General features: G+C 39.8%; 1 protein-coding gene across 1 annotated transcript; it reads left to right on the top strand.

The window, feature by feature from the left end:
• Positions 1-896: 896 nt before the first annotated feature.
• On the top strand, positions 897-14,656 carry TMEM106C (transmembrane protein 106C). Its single transcript, XM_070740739.1, has 8 exons — positions 897-1,169; positions 6,291-6,507; positions 8,438-8,501; positions 10,600-10,759; positions 10,854-10,994; positions 11,712-11,755; positions 12,955-13,008; positions 13,902-14,656. Exons 2-8 carry the CDS (start codon positions 6,324-6,326, stop codon positions 14,008-14,010), a joined length of 756 nt encoding a protein of 251 aa, XP_070596840.1. The 5' UTR covers positions 897-1,169; positions 6,291-6,323; the 3' UTR covers positions 14,011-14,656.
• The last annotated feature ends 2,019 nt before the right edge of the window (positions 14,657-16,675 follow it).

Here is a 16,675-nt window from a genome sequence, read left to right as displayed (position 1 = left end):
TAACCTGAGTGGGCAAAGTGACAAGTTTGTAGGTGGGAGGCAAGGCATGTGAACTTTCAACTGGGTGGGGAGCTCAGATTCGGGTTCCCCGGTGGAGGTGCCAGTATGGCTCCGGAAATAAATTGGAACTTTTGAGTACTGCTTTGATATGGACTTTGATTTAAAATTGGATGTTACCTGGAACCTTGACATTTAGCACCAGTTTCTGTATTTTGGTGCCTTCTAGGCTGCCCTGAGTCTCAGGAGAAGGGCAACCTAGAAATCAATCAATCAATCAATCAATCAATCAATCGATCGATCAAATAAATAAATAATAATCCTGAATCAGTCACATATTTCTAAGGAACTAGCCAGTGATTAAGGAATCGGAAGCTCAAATCCCAATTTATGAATTTACTTGGACATTAGTATCTTATAATATTTGCGGAACCACTGGAAAGCATTGTGCTTTAGTTGTTTTTTTTTAAGATTAAAAAAATTGCAAATTTATGTTCGTCAGAAATACAACATATATGAGAAAATCATAGGCTACATCCATATATATATACGTATATATATCACCCCATTCCTAAGAGGTCTGTAAGGGACGTGCATAAGCGCACCACTGTGCCCACCGTCCCCGTCCTATTGTCCTCTTTTATCGTTATTTTTTTATTTATGTTACAAATTACTACTATCCTATACATGTTTGACAAATAAATAAATAAAACAAACAAATAATCCCTGGATTTGCCTTTTCCAGACATCACTTAAATTCATGAAGGAAATGAAGCCAAGGGCTTAATGACTCATTGAATCGCTTTGCCGTCGTTAGCGATCAATGGCAAGAACACAGCCGCCATCACCCGCTCCCCTCAGCTGCATACAAAAGTAACGCAGACAAAAGGCGGGTCCATGTCCGCAGGCAGAAGCGTTCACGTGACGGCACGCTCCAGCGCACGCCTAAGAGCGCAGTCCGCCTGCTTCGCGCTCCCGCATGCGCAGTTGGCAGCGATCGCCGGGGCTGAAATCCTCTCGGACGCCTTCACGTCGCTCGCGTCGTGCCGCTTTGAGAAAGGCGCGGGGAGGGAGGGGAGGGAGAGTTCCGCACGGTGACGCAATAAGCGGCAGCTTTACTAAAGAGAGAGGACAGCGGCTTCGGCAGGGAGAGTTTGGTTAGGCGACTGCAGGTTGGTTTGCGGGGCGGGAGACCCGAGGTTTAATGATGGTTAATGAGAGGCGTGGGGGAGGAGGGCTGGCGGTGGGGTTTCTTACCAGCAAGGAGGGGCTCCCAGAAGTTAAGCTGGGGCGGGTGGGAAAGAGGGACGGTGGATGTAGCAACAGCAAGAGCAACAACTTAACGTTTTGCATCCCGTTGCAAGGACCATAGGTCTCCAACCTTGGCAACTTTATTTGTATTTATTTATTTTTATTTATTTCCATATTTTTCACGTCTTAATATTCCTAAACAGATCTACATCCATCCATGTACATTAATATTAATGCTTTATATACTTTATATATTTTATACTTTATATACTGCTGAAAAAAATAAAGGGAACACTTCAAAAGCAGAATATAACTTAAAGTAAATCAAACTTCTGTGAAATCAAAATGTCCACTTAGGAAGCAACACCGATTGACAGTCAATTTCACATGCTGTAGTGCAAATGGAATAGTTGTGCAAATGAAATATTCAATGAGACTATTTCATTCATTCAGATCCAGGATGGATTATCTGAGTGTTCCCTTTATTTTTTTGAGCAGTTTATATATTATAATACTTGAAAATGTATACATTGTACATTGCTTTTCCTTTTTATCAATTCGTAGTGTTCATCCCATGTTGTCTCATCCTCTTTCTTTTGTCCATTCATACCATTTAATCCATATATTATTATACTCGGAGTCTTTTTGTCCATTTAACTCCATCGTCAATCTGTCCCATTTCAGCACACTCTTAAATTTCCTTTATAATTCCCTTCTCCAGGGGGGTTTGAGGGTCTTTCCATCCTTGCATAAACACGATCCTTGCTGCTATCCCACCTTGTTGCCTGGTGGAATTCTGGGATTTGAAGTCCACCGGGCTTAAAGTTGCCAAGGTTGGAGCCTCCTGGTATAGACTGCAAAGAGGGGTAGGCAAAGTTGGCTCCTCTGTACAGGATTTGTGGACTTCAACTCCCAGAATTCCTGAGCCAATCTTGCTAGCTCAGGAATTCTGGGAGTTGAAGTCCTCATGTCATAGAAGAGCCAACTTTGCCTACCCCTGCTGCAAAGCAACGCTTGAGTTTGTTTATATTTATATGCCCCTGAGCCTGCCCTTTCTTCCAAGGAGCTCAAGATGTTCTGGTAGTTTTTTTCACAGCAACCAGTGAGGGTGGCTTCTTGTGGAATGGGCTGAGGGGGTTTCTCCTGTCAATATATTGTGGATGAATATTGAGGCTCATACTATGGAGGTTAACTCAGCCTTTCATCCTTCCGAGGTCCAATAAAATGAGGACCCAGATTGTTGGAGGCAACATGCTGACTCTGTAAACAGCTTAGACAGAGCTGTCCAGCGCTCTGAAGCGGCATATACGTCTTAAGTTGCTATTGCTGGTAGTCCTCGACTTGCAACAGTTCGTTTAGTGACCAATGTTATAATGGCACTGGAAAAAAGTGATTTTGGAACATTATTCATACTTCTGACCATTGCAACTTCTCCCTAATGAACATATACAGTAATCGACATTCAGATGGTTGGCAACTGACTCATATTTGTCAGGGTTGCAGCATCCTTGGGTCACCTTTTGCAACTTTTTGACAAACAAAGTCAAGGGGGAAGATGGACTTGCTTAACAGTGTTACTAATTTGACCGCTGCAGTGATTCAGTTAACTACTCTAGCAAGAAAGGTCCTTAAAATGGGGCAAAGCTCAACAATAATCTCGCTTAGCAACAGTCAATTGTGGTCATTAGTAATCAGGGTATTAGTAATCAGAGTAGTCGTTCCACTCTGAGGATGGAGGTTGCTGTAACCTAACGTATCAGGAGGAGACCAGAGCTTTTGAATTCCCAAGTGTATTTTCACGGAACATTCAGGACGAAATTAATTCCTATTGGAATTCTGCCCCTTCGGTCAGTGGAACATTCATTCATTCATTCATTCATTCATTCATTCATTCATTCATTCATTCATTTATTTATTTATTTATTTATTTATTTATTTATTTATTAATTAATTAATTAATTATTTGGATTTGTATGCCGCCCCTCTCCGAAAACTCGGGGTGGCTTTATCAATTTAATTGCTTGTGAAGTATTGATAGCTGTAGTCTCTGCCAGTTGTAGCCCTAAATTTTCCTGCAGTGATGCAATGCATGGGCTTAACTGTGGGGAGAAAAGTTTACAATCGAAGTATTGTTTTTGGAGGGGGTTGGGTTGAAGGGTCTATGTTGTTTTTCTTCTCCATTCATTTTGTAATAGAAGCTGTGTTGTATCCACAGCAGCTGCGTTTCTTCAGTTGCAACTCCCAAGTTGCAGAATCCCACAGGCAGATTGTTCACCCAACTCTTTTCCTTTGCATTGTGATGGCATTATTTTGATCACACTTTTGGTATGAACCTTCTCTCATACTGCTTGTACCCTTGTTAGGATGCAGTACAGCACTGTAATTTATATTTTGGGCTCAGCCTCAGCACTAGAATTTCCTTAAATAAAAATGACTAATTAGCACTGCTTTAGCACTGTTATAGAGGTGTGATTAAAGGAGAGTTATAATAGAGAACATTCCCTAAAAATGTTGGTATTACATTACTTTTCTATTAAAAGTGTTAGAAACTGAGCTTAATTCAAAAGTAGACATTGTGGTCTTAGATAGATAGATAGATAGATAGATAGATAGATAGATAGATAGATAGATAGATAGATAGATAGATAGATAGATAGATAGATTTTTTATTGGCCAAGTGTGATTGGACACACAAGGAATTTGTCTTGGTGCATATGTTCTCAGCGTACATAAAATAAAACATACATTTGTCAAGAATCATGTGGTACAACACTTAATGATTGTCATAGGGGTCAAATAAGCAATGAAGAAGCAATATTAATAAAAATCTTAGGATATAAGCAACAAGTTACAGTCATACAGTCAACATGGGAGGAAATGGGTGATAGGAATGATGAGAAAAACTAGTAGAAGTGTAGATTTAGTAGAAAGTCTGACAGTGTTGAGGGAATTATTTGTTTAGTATGGTTAGTGGTTATCTTGCATCCGCCTTCCTTAGTATTTATCAAAATGTCTTGTTTCATCCAATTTTAACTTTTTTTAATAAAAAAAATTAACTTTGAAAACAATTCTTTTCCCAATTTAAATATTTTGTCAATTTATTAAAATATTTTTAAAATGTACAAACAAAAATGAAAATAATGGGAAAATAGAGAGGAAAAGGAGAAGAGAAAAAAGAAGAGAGAGAAAAAAGCAAAAAGCATTAATTTCCAGACTCCTTTTGATGCAGTAGAATTAGGTGGTAACATAAATCTCTCAACTTTTTACTTTTTATATAATCATATGCAATAGCCATTTCTGTAACAACAACAAAGCTATCTTATCAGCGGAACATAAAATCAAAGTTTTATTTTCCCCCCATCTCAAAACAATTCTTGCATAAAATACACTAATGAAAATAGGGCACACGCAGTGAAGCATCAGGTTCACCTTGTATCAGGATGATTTCAGTCCTTGGAAAGAAAATGGTGGTGATTGCAGTTAAGCATAGTGCTTGATAGTAGGTCTACTTTCCCAGAAAAATGGAGAGGAAATTAAATTGGATGATACAGACCAAGTTGAGGGCAAAGGTAATAGCAGAGGGCCGCTTCCTGGAAAGTTAAGTGCTTTGTGCCTGATCATGAACAATAGTTGGGGTGCACCAATGACATGTTCCTCAAATTTCAACTGTGCCTGCCATCCTTTAAAGATGGCTTAATTATCTTAATTATCTCATTTATTGAAGAAAACTCAGAAGTGTATCATTTCTTGCTCCCTGCTGCCTGTTTGAAAGCAATATTTGGCAATCTCTAAGTACATGAAGTACACCAATTTGGGGAAGGTTAATAAAACACTTTCAATTCCCTCAAAGGAGAGTTTCATAATAAGTTCAGAAAGCTATATCATGTATACAGCAGCCCTTCAGTTGCTGTATCATTTCATGTAGATAAGTCTGCTGATTTTATAACTTGTAAAAATATTAAATGGTGTGCCTATGACAAAAAATGGAAACTTCTATAATGTGATTAAAATCTTTATTCCTAATTAGTTGATACTGGTTAATAGTTCTTGTATTTTCTTTTTCTGACTCCAGAAGTATATCTTTAATCACATATATACCTCTCCAGATACAGTGGTATCTCTCCTTAAGAACTGAATTCGTTCCGTGACCAGGTTCTTAAGTAGAAAAGTTTGTAAGCAGAAGCAATTTTCCCCATAGGAATCAATGTAAAAGCAAATAATGCATGCGAACCCATTAGGAAAGAAATAAAAGCTTGGAATTTGGGTGGGAGGAGGAGGAGGAAGAAGAGGAGGAGGACAGTCACTGCCCAGAGCGAAGGGAGCGTTTCTTTTCTCTAGGCGCTGGCAGAGGTTTATTCCCTCTCCAAGCGCCTAGAGAAAGAAAAATGCACCAAAAGGCTCCTCTGCCAGCCCAGAAAAGCCCGAGATGGCCGGGATTAAAGGGGGAATGGCAGGAAACTGGCCGGGCCTTCATGCTGCTCTCAAATTTCCTGGGAAATTTTTCCAGGCTCGTGTTCTTAAGTAGAAAATGGTTCTTAAGAAGAGGCAAAAAAAATCTTGAACACCTGGTTCTTATCTAGAAAAAGTTCTTAAATAGAGGTATTCTTAAGTAGAGGTACCACTGTACTTTAATTCTGTTCTCTTTGAGGTTATGGATAACCATAATCCAAAATATTTGGAAAGCATTGGGTGTCCTCCCCCACTCTAATACTTATCTTGTTCCTAAATAGGATTATAGAATAGGCTAATCTTGGATAAATGGAATACCTCCTCTCTTCTAATACAATTATACAGAGATAATCACTTCCCTTGTTTAGGTAACATAATGCACCGTGAATTCCCCTCCTCCTAAAACAAGACAAAAACAAAATCAACCAAACAAAAAAGGCACATCCTGTGTATAGATCTTTTTGGATGTTTTCCTTTGGGATTTGGATTATTGGAAGGCATCCATTTTTAAGACTCTGTTGTCCATGTGAAATTTGTGCTAATGTTGGAAGATTCTTACTCCGGTGTAAATTTCCCCCCTCTAATTTACTTAGTTTCATGCCGGATTACCCTGAATACTAGTTGCAATGGGGTCTTTCCATTCGGTGGACTCAAGTAACCATTGCTCCAGGAGGCAGAAAGAGAATGAGGAGGACTTATTGGCCAATAAAGACCGACAAGAAGATATTGCCAAGTTTCCGTATGTGGAATTCACTGGTCGAGACAGCATCACCTGTCCCTCCTGCCAAGGCACCGGCTGCATTCCTTCAGGTAATTTTATGTGTCCCATTTTTGTTGAATTTTGGATGAGGACATTTCGTGGTCCTAGCATACCCCTCTTTCCTCACTTCCTCACCTTCAGCAATTCCTGCTGCTGTTTCATGTTTCACCTCGAGGGGTAATGACAACAGTTGAAGAATAACTTTATTGTGAAATGAATGGAATGTTATTTAAAACTTCCTTTCCGTTCTCTGATTGGGTTTTATCTCTTTAATCCAGCTTGGTTTGCATGCATTGCTCTGCGGGGAATCTTAGAAACATAGAAACATAGAAGACTGACGGCAGAAAAAGACCTCATGGTCCATCTAGTCTGCCCTTCTACTATTTTCTGCATTTTATCTTAGGATGGATATATGTTTATCCCAGGCATGTTTAAATTCAGTTACTGTGGATTTACCAACCATGTCTGCTGGAAGTTTGTTCCAAGGATCTACTACTCTTTCAGTAAAATAATATTTTCTCATGTTGCTTTTGATCTTTCCCCCAACTAACTTCAGATTGTGTCCCCTTGTTCTTGTGTTCACTTTCCTATTAAAAACACCCCTCCTGGACCTTATTTAACCCTTTAACATTTAAATGTTTCGATCATGTCCCCCCTTTTCCTTCTGTCCTCCAGACTATACAGATTGAGTTCACGAAGTCCTTCCTGATACATTTGATGCTTAAGACCTTCTATCTTTAGTGTGGTGTTTATCATTTGTGTCCTTGATTGACACAAGGGATGATGACGTAATGGGGTTGGGGTTGTTTGGAGAATTTTGTTTCAGGGCAGAAGTCTTGCCATTGTTTTTTGAGTTGGAGTTCTATAATCTTATTGCTAGAACAGTTCATCAGGGCCCGGTTTTGAAAATTTGTTCCACCTCACTTTGTTTTACCTACATGACATGGGCTGCATTATATGAGGGACTTCCTCTCCCTAATTACATCTGCCCATCCTGCAGATCATGTTTAATTGAGGGCTTTTCTGCTGTGTCCTCTTTCCATTTTATGGAATCCCCTTTCCCACAAAGTAAGGCTGGTCTCATCCCTTTTAACTTTCTGGAGATCCTTAAGACCTGGTTGAGGCCTAGGCATCCAGGGGATTAGCAAAATATTGAAATGACCTCTGGGCAATTAACATGTCCTCTTCTCCCGATCTCTTTTAAATTTTGTAATTATTATTACAATATTAATACTGTTTAGAAGTTAGTTGTACGCCACCCAGAGTCACGTGATTGTGACACGAGCAGTTACGTAAATATGAATAAATGAACAAAATGTTCTTGATTCTCTTCCTCCCGTCTCTGCCTTGATTTGTTGCCACAATCACACATACAGTTACTAAGGCCCTTGGGGTTAATCTGTCTGAAATGAAATCCCTCCTCAGGTAAAAGCATTGACAGATATGGTTTATGTATTACACTAAGGCATGTGGTTTCCTTGGGGTATGAAATGCTACTATTTTGGACTTGTAAATTGTGGTGTGCAGCTTAGCACCAGGAGTGAAACTAGTTAGATTTACTCGTTAACCTTATATTGCTGCTGACATTAGATGCAATATCTTTTGTCTGGTGCCCTGAGACTTAAAGTTCCACTAGTATATTGCATATAATCAAATACAGTGGCTATGAGACCTGCTTTATTTTTGCCTGGTGAAGGAAAATCCTCCTTAAGCAATGAGCATCTGTTTATTTAAATTAAAATTCCCTTGCAAGACAATATATAGTCTTGTGCTCCAGGGAGGTTTTACTAAACTTATTACATTTTACTAAGCTTGTTACATGTTGTCTTTTCTTGGTATGAAGATAAAAAATATGTAACTTTTAAAATGATGAGTTCTTCACTTCCACTCACACTGCATTTAAAGTAAGACTAAAATGGTTCTTTCTCACTATGACACAGAGAGGCTGGTACTCACGGTTATTATTGCTTTTGTCTCCAGAGCAAGTTAACGAACTGGTTGCTTTGATTCCGTATCATGATCAAAGATTAAAACCTCAAAGAACGTAAGTATATAGGAATAATTAATTCCCTTTTCTTGTGTAGCGTATATAATTTGAGCGGGCATGAAACAAATGTATATCCAGCTGAAAAGCGACTTGTATTTTCAACCCCACCCATGTCAGTTGAGAATGCTTGGAAGTAATTTTAATCTCTAAAATATCTGGGTACTTCTGTATTATAACTTAATGTGATCAGACTACCAATACAATTTGCTATCTTCAGTCTGTCCCTACCATTACCAAGTGAATTCTGCCATGATTGGGGTTTTTTTTCAGTGCAGCTCATCTGCTCTGAATCCTCAGAGAGGGGCGGCATACAAATCTAATAAATTATTATTATTATGTCAGTACAACACAGCGAACGAGATCACTATGCTGGATTTCGTATTTCATCACCAGTCGGGCGCTTCCCAAGCACCTAGGACTGTGTGATGTAGCGGCGAATTATGTTTGCCGATCCCAGTAAAGCGGCCTTTTGCAATTGACAGATGGAGATTTTGTCAATTCCGATGGTTTTCAAATGTCCGCTGAGATCCTTTGGTACTGCACCCAGCGTGCCAAGTACTACAGGGACCACTTTCACTGGCTTATGCCAGAGTTGCTGCAGCTCAATTTTTAGATCTTCGTATTTCACTAATTTCTCTAGCTGCTTCTCCTCAATTCTGCTGTCTCCTGGGATTGATTATTATTATTATTGTTGTTGTTGTTGTTGTTATCTCTCCCTTCCCCCCTTTCTCTCCCCCCCTCCCTGTCTGTTTATGATTATTTTCAGTAGGTATCGTTTCAAATAACTTAAATCTTAGGTGTGGAAATGTCCTTGAACAACAAAGAATATTGATTGACATGTCTATGGCGAGAGGCATTGTCATGGACTGAAGTGGAAGTATTATTTTTGGGAATGAAATTTCATGAAGGGCATATTTTAAAGTTTCTCAAACTTGGCAACTTTAAGATGTCTGTACGTCAACTCCCAGAATTCCTCAGCCAACATGGTGGCTGGGAAATCTGGAAATTAGAATAGAATAGAATTTTTATTGGCCAAGTGAGATTGGACACACAAGGAATTTGTCTTGGTGCACGTGCATATAAAATAATACGTTCATCAAGAATCATAAGGTAATGATAGTCCAGTTACAAATAAGCAATCAAATCATATTAGAAACCAGTCAATATAAATCATAAGGATACAAGCAACAAAGTTAGTGATACAGTCATTTGTGAAAGGAGATGGGTGATGGGAACGATGAGAAGATTAATAGTAGAGCAGACTTAGTAAATAGTTTGACAGTGGTGAGAATTATTTGTTTAGCAGAGTTGAAATTCAGACTATTTGCTAAGTTATTTGTTTAGCAAATTGAAGTTCAGACTACTTGCTACGGTTGAGAAACTGTTTTAATTGAAGAATGACTGGGAACTTGATGATTCTTCGCATGCTACTGGATTAACAGTTTTCAGTACCCTTTATTATATGTTACACAGACTGAGGCTGTTGAGATTTGGAATTGAGAATTTGGGTTAGAATTTTCATTGTCCTCACTGTAATCTTATTTGAAAAGGGTCAGTATAAATAGCTAAAGCAGTTTTAAGAGTAGTAGTAGTTTGTAACAGAAAGATACAAATAGAGAAGGCTTACCTTTAATTTTATAAATTAAAGTCAGAAATCGATTGAAGTCTTAGCCATAGCATGGGAAATCTAATTCTTGCTTAAGGTTGTATAGGGCCCTGTCCTAAATTGTCTCGGGGAACAAAAAGTATTTGGCATATTTGGCTATTTTCAGGCTAGGGTGAAATATTTTGTTGTAACTTGATTTGCGTCTCCCGAAAAACAAAAGATACATCTTAGAATGGCTGAGTAGATTCCCCTGTATAATCAACTCATTCTCCAGATCTTGTAATGTCTGATAGGCACACTCAGAATTTTGCAAATGGTAAACAATAGTATAATGTTGAGATGCATTCATGAATTAAATATTAAAGTAGAAGGTCTTCCCGTTCTATCACTAAGTAGAACACAGAGCCTTTTGCAATATATAGCAAGATCTGCCTGCAGGACCTGAGCATAGCAAAATTGCTTGAACTATTGTTTCCTTGTCTTCTGCAGGAAGCTTTACGTCTCTGTGTCAGTGCTGCTCTGTCTTCTGGCATCAGGGTTGGTGGTCTTCTTTCTTTTTCCACATTCAGTGCTTGTGGATGACAACGGCATTAAAGTGGTTACAGTCTGGTTTGATGAAAAAAACTCCCTAGTCATTCTTTCCATTACAGTAAGGTCCAGTACATTAACCTTAATAAAGTTAGATGTCTTAGGTAACTGGAAGTCTGTTTTCAGTACTTTCCCTTCCTCTCTCCTGTCCACAGGCCACTCTTCGGATCCGGAATTCCAATTTCTATTCTGTAGCAGTGACAAACTTGTCCAGTCAGGTGCAATACATGAACACTGTGGTTGGAACCCAACAAATCAACAATGTTACTCATATCCAGCCACTGAGCGATCAGCTGGTATGGCAATTATTTTACATGAAACTAAGATGTATGGAGAGAGGGACTGAGTGTAATAAGAACAGACAATCTTGTAGTTCGGGGGCTCCCAATCTTGCAACTTTAAGACGCATGGACTTCAACTCCCAGAATTTTCCAGCCAGCCATTGATGGCTGGGGAATTCTGGGAGTTGTAGTCCACAAGTCCTAAAGTTGACAAGTTTGGGAACCAACTGTTCTTGCTAACTGAAGAGTGAAAGACAATTTGGCTCCTAAAAGAACCAGTGTCCCCATGGACTCCTCTGTTGGCTCCTTGCAATATGACATGTATTTTTAAATTATTTTCCTGAAAAGTCAATAAACAGGAAACTTAGGAAGTCCAAAATGCTTGGGATTTGTTGCCACCCAAAATTGTGCTCTAAGATGACTAGCTCTACAATTTTATATATAAATAAATGTATAAAGAATGTCTCTTGACTTAAAATAGACCCCATATATTCTTGGGGGGGGAAATGCAACGCCTGACTTTATTTATTGCTGTTTCCCTCATTAAAAAAGAGAAAGATAATCTGAATATTGAGCGCATGTGTGGATATGAATGCCTTGTTTTTTGTTTGGAGGGTTTTTTGTGACTGGCACCGTCCACTATGGCAACCTCTTTGTGAAGACGCAAACGCTTGCTTCAGAGTCCTTTATTGTTGCTGATGTATACTTAATTCACAACTTGTGTTTTTCCAGGTGAATTTCACCATGAAAGCTGAAATGGGTGGACCTTATGTATAGTGAGTAGTTTGTGTTTTTGGCGTTTGACGTGTAATGAAGAAATACAATATTTGCTGTGAGATAGTTGCCATTGCTAGGTTCCCTAATAAAGATAAAGCTATCTTATCTTATATACGCAGTAGAACTATGGCAGCTCCTTCTACGAGAGAGGGCCAATGGGGGTTGTGATTTGTGTGTAAGCCTTCAATTTTGTTCAAGATTTCCAAGTATAATCCCTTCTTATTCCCATTCGGAAAACTTTAAAAGCTTCCATGTAAAATAATAATAATTCAGAGTACCTTCTAGACCAGTGATGGCAAACCTTTTTTTCCTTGGGTGCTGAAAGAGCATGGGCTTGTGCTATCGTGCATGTGTGAGGGCCCACACCCATAATTCAATGCCTGGAGAGGGCGAAAACAGTTTCCCCCGCCCTCTGGAGGCTGGAAACAGCCTGTTTCCCAACTTCTGGTGGGCCCAGCAGGCGCATGTTTCGCCCCTCCCAGGCTCCAAAGGCTTCCTTGGAGCTGAGGGGAGGGTAAAAACACCCTTCCCCATCCCCCTGGTGGCTCTTTAGAAGCCAAAAACGCCCTCCCAGAGCCTCTATGTGAGCCAAGAATCAGCTGGCTGGCACACATGCATGTTGGAGCTGAGTTAGGGCAATGGCTCGCGTGCCAGCAGATATAACTCCGTGTGCCACCTGTCGTGCCATAGTTTTGCCATCACTGTTCTAGATACTTCAGGAGCCATAATCTTTCTCATTGCTTTAAACCACTGAATGAACCCAACCTTAAATATATGTATATATATTAATTGTTTGAATAGTCTGAAAAGTATGTGTAGAATATTTTCCTAGAAATAGTCCAAAAGAAAATGTATTCCTAAAAAGATATTGCTATGTCGATATGCTACCATTAAATGGTATATCTACTGAATGTTGTATAATCATGTCCTGGATGTATTTTTTAAAAAATTGTTTCAGTGCTAGTGAGCTTTATAATTGGAAGTGACAACTGAATACCCCAGGATATTGTGACTGATTGAACAAAAGCCTTAGGTATAAAAAAAAATCCATAACCTAAATAAAGCTAAACACAGATTTGGCAATAAATTTACTCAAGGTTAAGTTTGGCTATACCATATTCTGGATATAGAATAATAGTTTTCAAGATTGCTTGCATCATTTTGTTTCTAAATTAAGATTTGTGATTTTTTCTTTTAGTTTCTTCTGCACGCTACCAAAGATCCGAGTGCACAATATTGTGATTTTCATGAGGTGTGTAACTTTTAGGGATTTTTTAAAAATCTGTGTATCTTTTGGGTTAGAAAACATTCCTCTTTTCTGTTTTATATTTCCAAATATAAATTCATAACTAGTTTGATGATTGTCCCAATACTAGAAAATCATTTGCTTAATACCACAACCCCCTTTAATAAGTCTGCTGATTTTTGATAGCAGTTGCCAAAAGCTGGCATTATGGGTTGCTATTTAAAAACAACAACTGGAAAAGACAATCAAGCTGTTATGTATATCCTGGATTAGTTTTAACACATAATAAAAGTCTCTCCAAAAATTTAACAATCTTCTCTTCTCACATTTAATGCCTTTATCTTATTGTTTTCATATAAACACACCCCAGGAAAAACCCAGGTTTGGTAGGAACAAAGGGAGGGTTGTTAGTTCTTTTATATGTCAGTAGGTCCCAAATTACTCTCTGAACTTGACCACTGCCTTATCTAGCAAACTTGCATTTTGAGGAATTATTTTCTGGGCTTCTGAAGGAGAAGAGTGGAGTTATACAGGAAATTTAAACGAGGTGAGGAGTCTGTGCCCCTGCAAATGGTTTCTAATTCCTACCCTCTTTGGTCTCCATGGCAAATGGTAAAAGATACTGGCAGTGGTAGATCCTGCTCTTTTGTGTTAAACGGAGATAGTTTTATTGTTATGTACAATGTTGCCCTACAATTTTGCAGGTGGTGTTTGAATGCAGCTTAACTTGAGCCTTGTCCAGTGTGGAGCTGCTGTATTTGTATGTTGAATAATATAAACATTCTGGCCCATAATTTAATATTTCAGTATAGGTATACGTTTGTTGTGATGACTCCACTTACATTTTGGTTGATTTTGAAAAAAAAATCATATTTTTCTCTTTCGTTTCTGCCTTCCAGAACTTCAGTGAAAATTTCCTACATTGGCCACATATCTCAAAGTTCCTTGGAGACCTACAATTACGTTGACTGTGGCTCCAATTTCACAGCTGCCCATTCTGGCCCTTAGTCACCAAACTCCAGGAGTTGAAGCTGAAGAAAAGGGCAGCTTTGGTCAGCTACATATACCGGAGATCCTTACCAACTGGCTTCCATTACACTGTAATCTATGATGGAACTTTTGTGTCTTTGTTATGAAGAGAAAGAAGAGGCTGCTTTAGCCCTTGGCAAAATGAAAGGGCTGGGAATGGAGTCTTTGTTCCACAATTTTGCATGGACAGTTTGGCTGAGCTTTGGTGCTGATTTGAAGAGGATTTGTTTAATCCCAATCTCCACCTTCTCTTCGGATGCTACTTTGTGCTTTTTTTTGGTTATCCCTCACTGACTGGCTTTGCTTTGAAGATGATTTATCATGTTTACAGTTTTTTCCATTAAAATTTAAGAAGGGATAAGTTTCCAAAAATGTTCGGCTGGCCTACTAACCATGAAACGTATTTCAAGACAATGACATTCTGACGTGGTTACTATTGTCTAATTGTACAAAGGGAAATAATCTTGAACGGTTTCTGTGTATTTAAAACTTCTGTCTTATTGTCAGAGAAACCAAGAATATGTATCACATAAGTCCCACTGAAACATCTGAATGTAGAGAGTTGCACTCTTTATATGTGAGATCCATATAAATATGTATCTTTTCATTGATATAACTTTTAAAACGACTTTCGTAGTTCTGTGCACACCATGTTAAAGAGGACACGATCAAATTAAGAATTCTCACATTTGCTGAATCTTCAGTATTTTGATTATTATTTTTTTGCCTACAAGATTGAGCATCGTGGAAGGGCTGTTCAGATTCTCCGTACTGAAGGAGCGGGTCCAGCAGTCACATGGGGTTGCTCATGTCCAATCCGGTGGAACTGAGCCTAGTATTAAAAAAGCTTGCCGGATCCGCCCCTTCCCCAGAATTCGCTCAGTTCGCATATCCTGCGGTTGTATTGTGAATGCTCGTTCAACATTCTAACACCTTCCCTTCGACCTTTCCTTCAAAAAAGTAGTAAGATTTATTGTCTTTATTCATTTACTTGCACTATTTGCGCCAGCCGTTTTTAAAAGGAAAAAAAATAAAAAGCGGCTAGGCTTTTTTACTTGGGAGAAGTTGCGGTTTCGTTTTCCCCCGGCGGTTTTGCCGGTTACGATTCCTGCGGCCGCTTGTGGATTCTTCTAATCCCTTGGCCTGGAGGTCCTGGTGCAAGTATTTATTATTGGATTATTGCTTAATTATTGTATAAAACTATATTTAAGGGCTTATAAAATACCTCCTGCGGAGTGGGACGCCTTTAGTCTCCTGGACTTAGTCGATCGCTTTTCCCCTTAAGAAATTCTACGAAGCGATTTTTTGGCGCGAAGGCCTTCGCGCCCTTTCTTAAAATATCTAGGCCTCTCGTGTTGGCCTTCTGCCAGCCGCGTAGGCCTCAGTCCACCGCGTGGATCCGGGAGCGGGCCTTGGGGGTCCCAGGCTAAATTCTCCACCGGCCTAGCCTCCAACCAGAGTGCCTTGGTTTTACTTAATTGCAAAGTTTAGGGAGGCTGGCCCCGCTGGATTTGGGGGCACGAACTCTGGGTTTGCCCAGATTGTCCTCACGTTTCAGCAGCTTCGAGGCCTCGAAGCAGGATCCATTCCTCTTGGGAAGTCCTTGAAATCTTCTCCTTATAATTTAATTATTGGCTCAGCCTTGTCTTCTGTTAATTGTCAGACTATGGCTACCTTTCCCAAGAGAGGCACAACTAAAGGTCCCAGAGAGGCCAGGCCTACAGGCGATGAGATTACTAGTATCCCCCAGGCCTCTTCCTCCTCTTCTCCAGGGGCCCGCCCCTCGACCAAGGTCACCAGGGCCGAGAAGAGAAGGGACCTAGCCCTACAAAAGATTCATGATAAATCAGCAAAACGTTTGAAAGTGCAGGCCCAAGTAATCAGTAGTCAAGACCCACCAGAGGCCTCTAGCCTGCCTCCTTCTGGGGTCCCTGTGTTATCTCTGGATGAGCCAAACCTAGACAGACCCCAACCTAACCTATGGGGCATAGGTCCAGAGGAACCAGATATTATGGAAGATTCCCCCCAGCCAGGATCCTCCCAGGCCTTTAGGGATTCTTCTGCCATTTCTGCTGATATTTCCAGTTTACCTCCTGAGTTCCAATCTATTTTTGCTGTGTTGTCCAAAGCCATTGATGCCAAACTCTCCTCCATCAATGAGCTTCCTTTACCTCTTCCTCCTTCTCGTTCCTCCCGCCCCTTGGGTTCTTCCCCAGCGGTCAGAGCTCCTATTCAGGATGACTCAGAGTCCTCCCAAGATGAATATGAGGATGTAGAGGAGGATGAAGACCCTTTCCAGGGCTTATCTGAGGACGAGGAATCCCAAATAAAGGTCCCTCCTCCCATTACTATTTTCCCTTCTCAACTATTCAAATCTCTCCTCCTCAAAGCTAGAATTTCTACGGGATTAGCGGCCCAGGAGAAACAAGCCTCCACTTCCACTGATCCCCCGGAGGAGAATTTACCTTACTTCACAGAGGAACAGGAGGATAACGAGGTAATCCCTATGCCTAAATTATTTAAAGATGCCTTACTTAAACAGTGGGATTTTCCAGCCTCTGGCCTTAATCCCTCTACCAAGGACAGAAAGTTGTATAAACTCTCCTCTTCCTATGAAGAGCTTCTATCTTTTCCCAAACCAGAT

The sequence above is a fragment of the Erythrolamprus reginae genome, chromosome 2 (assembly GCF_031021105.1).
Source record: "Erythrolamprus reginae isolate rEryReg1 chromosome 2, rEryReg1.hap1, whole genome shotgun sequence".
NCBI lineage: Eukaryota > Metazoa > Chordata > Lepidosauria > Squamata > Dipsadidae > Erythrolamprus > Erythrolamprus reginae.
The sequence above is the reverse complement of the archived record's forward strand: the minus strand, read 5'-3'. Positions and strand labels throughout refer to the sequence as shown.

Excerpts from the sequence above, each read along its gene's own strand:
- TMEM106C (XM_070740739.1), top strand. The coding sequence starts at position 6,324 with ATGGGGTCTTTCCATTCGGTGGACTCAAGTAACCATTGCTCCAGGAGG. Across the intron at positions 10,760-10,853 it reads TAGTCATTCTTTCCATTACA|GCCACTCTTCGGATCCGGAA; the intron begins GTAAGGTCCAGT and ends TCCTGTCCACAG. Across the intron at positions 10,995-11,711 it reads AGCCACTGAGCGATCAGCTG|GTGAATTTCACCATGAAAGC; the intron begins GTATGGCAATTA and ends GTGTTTTTCCAG.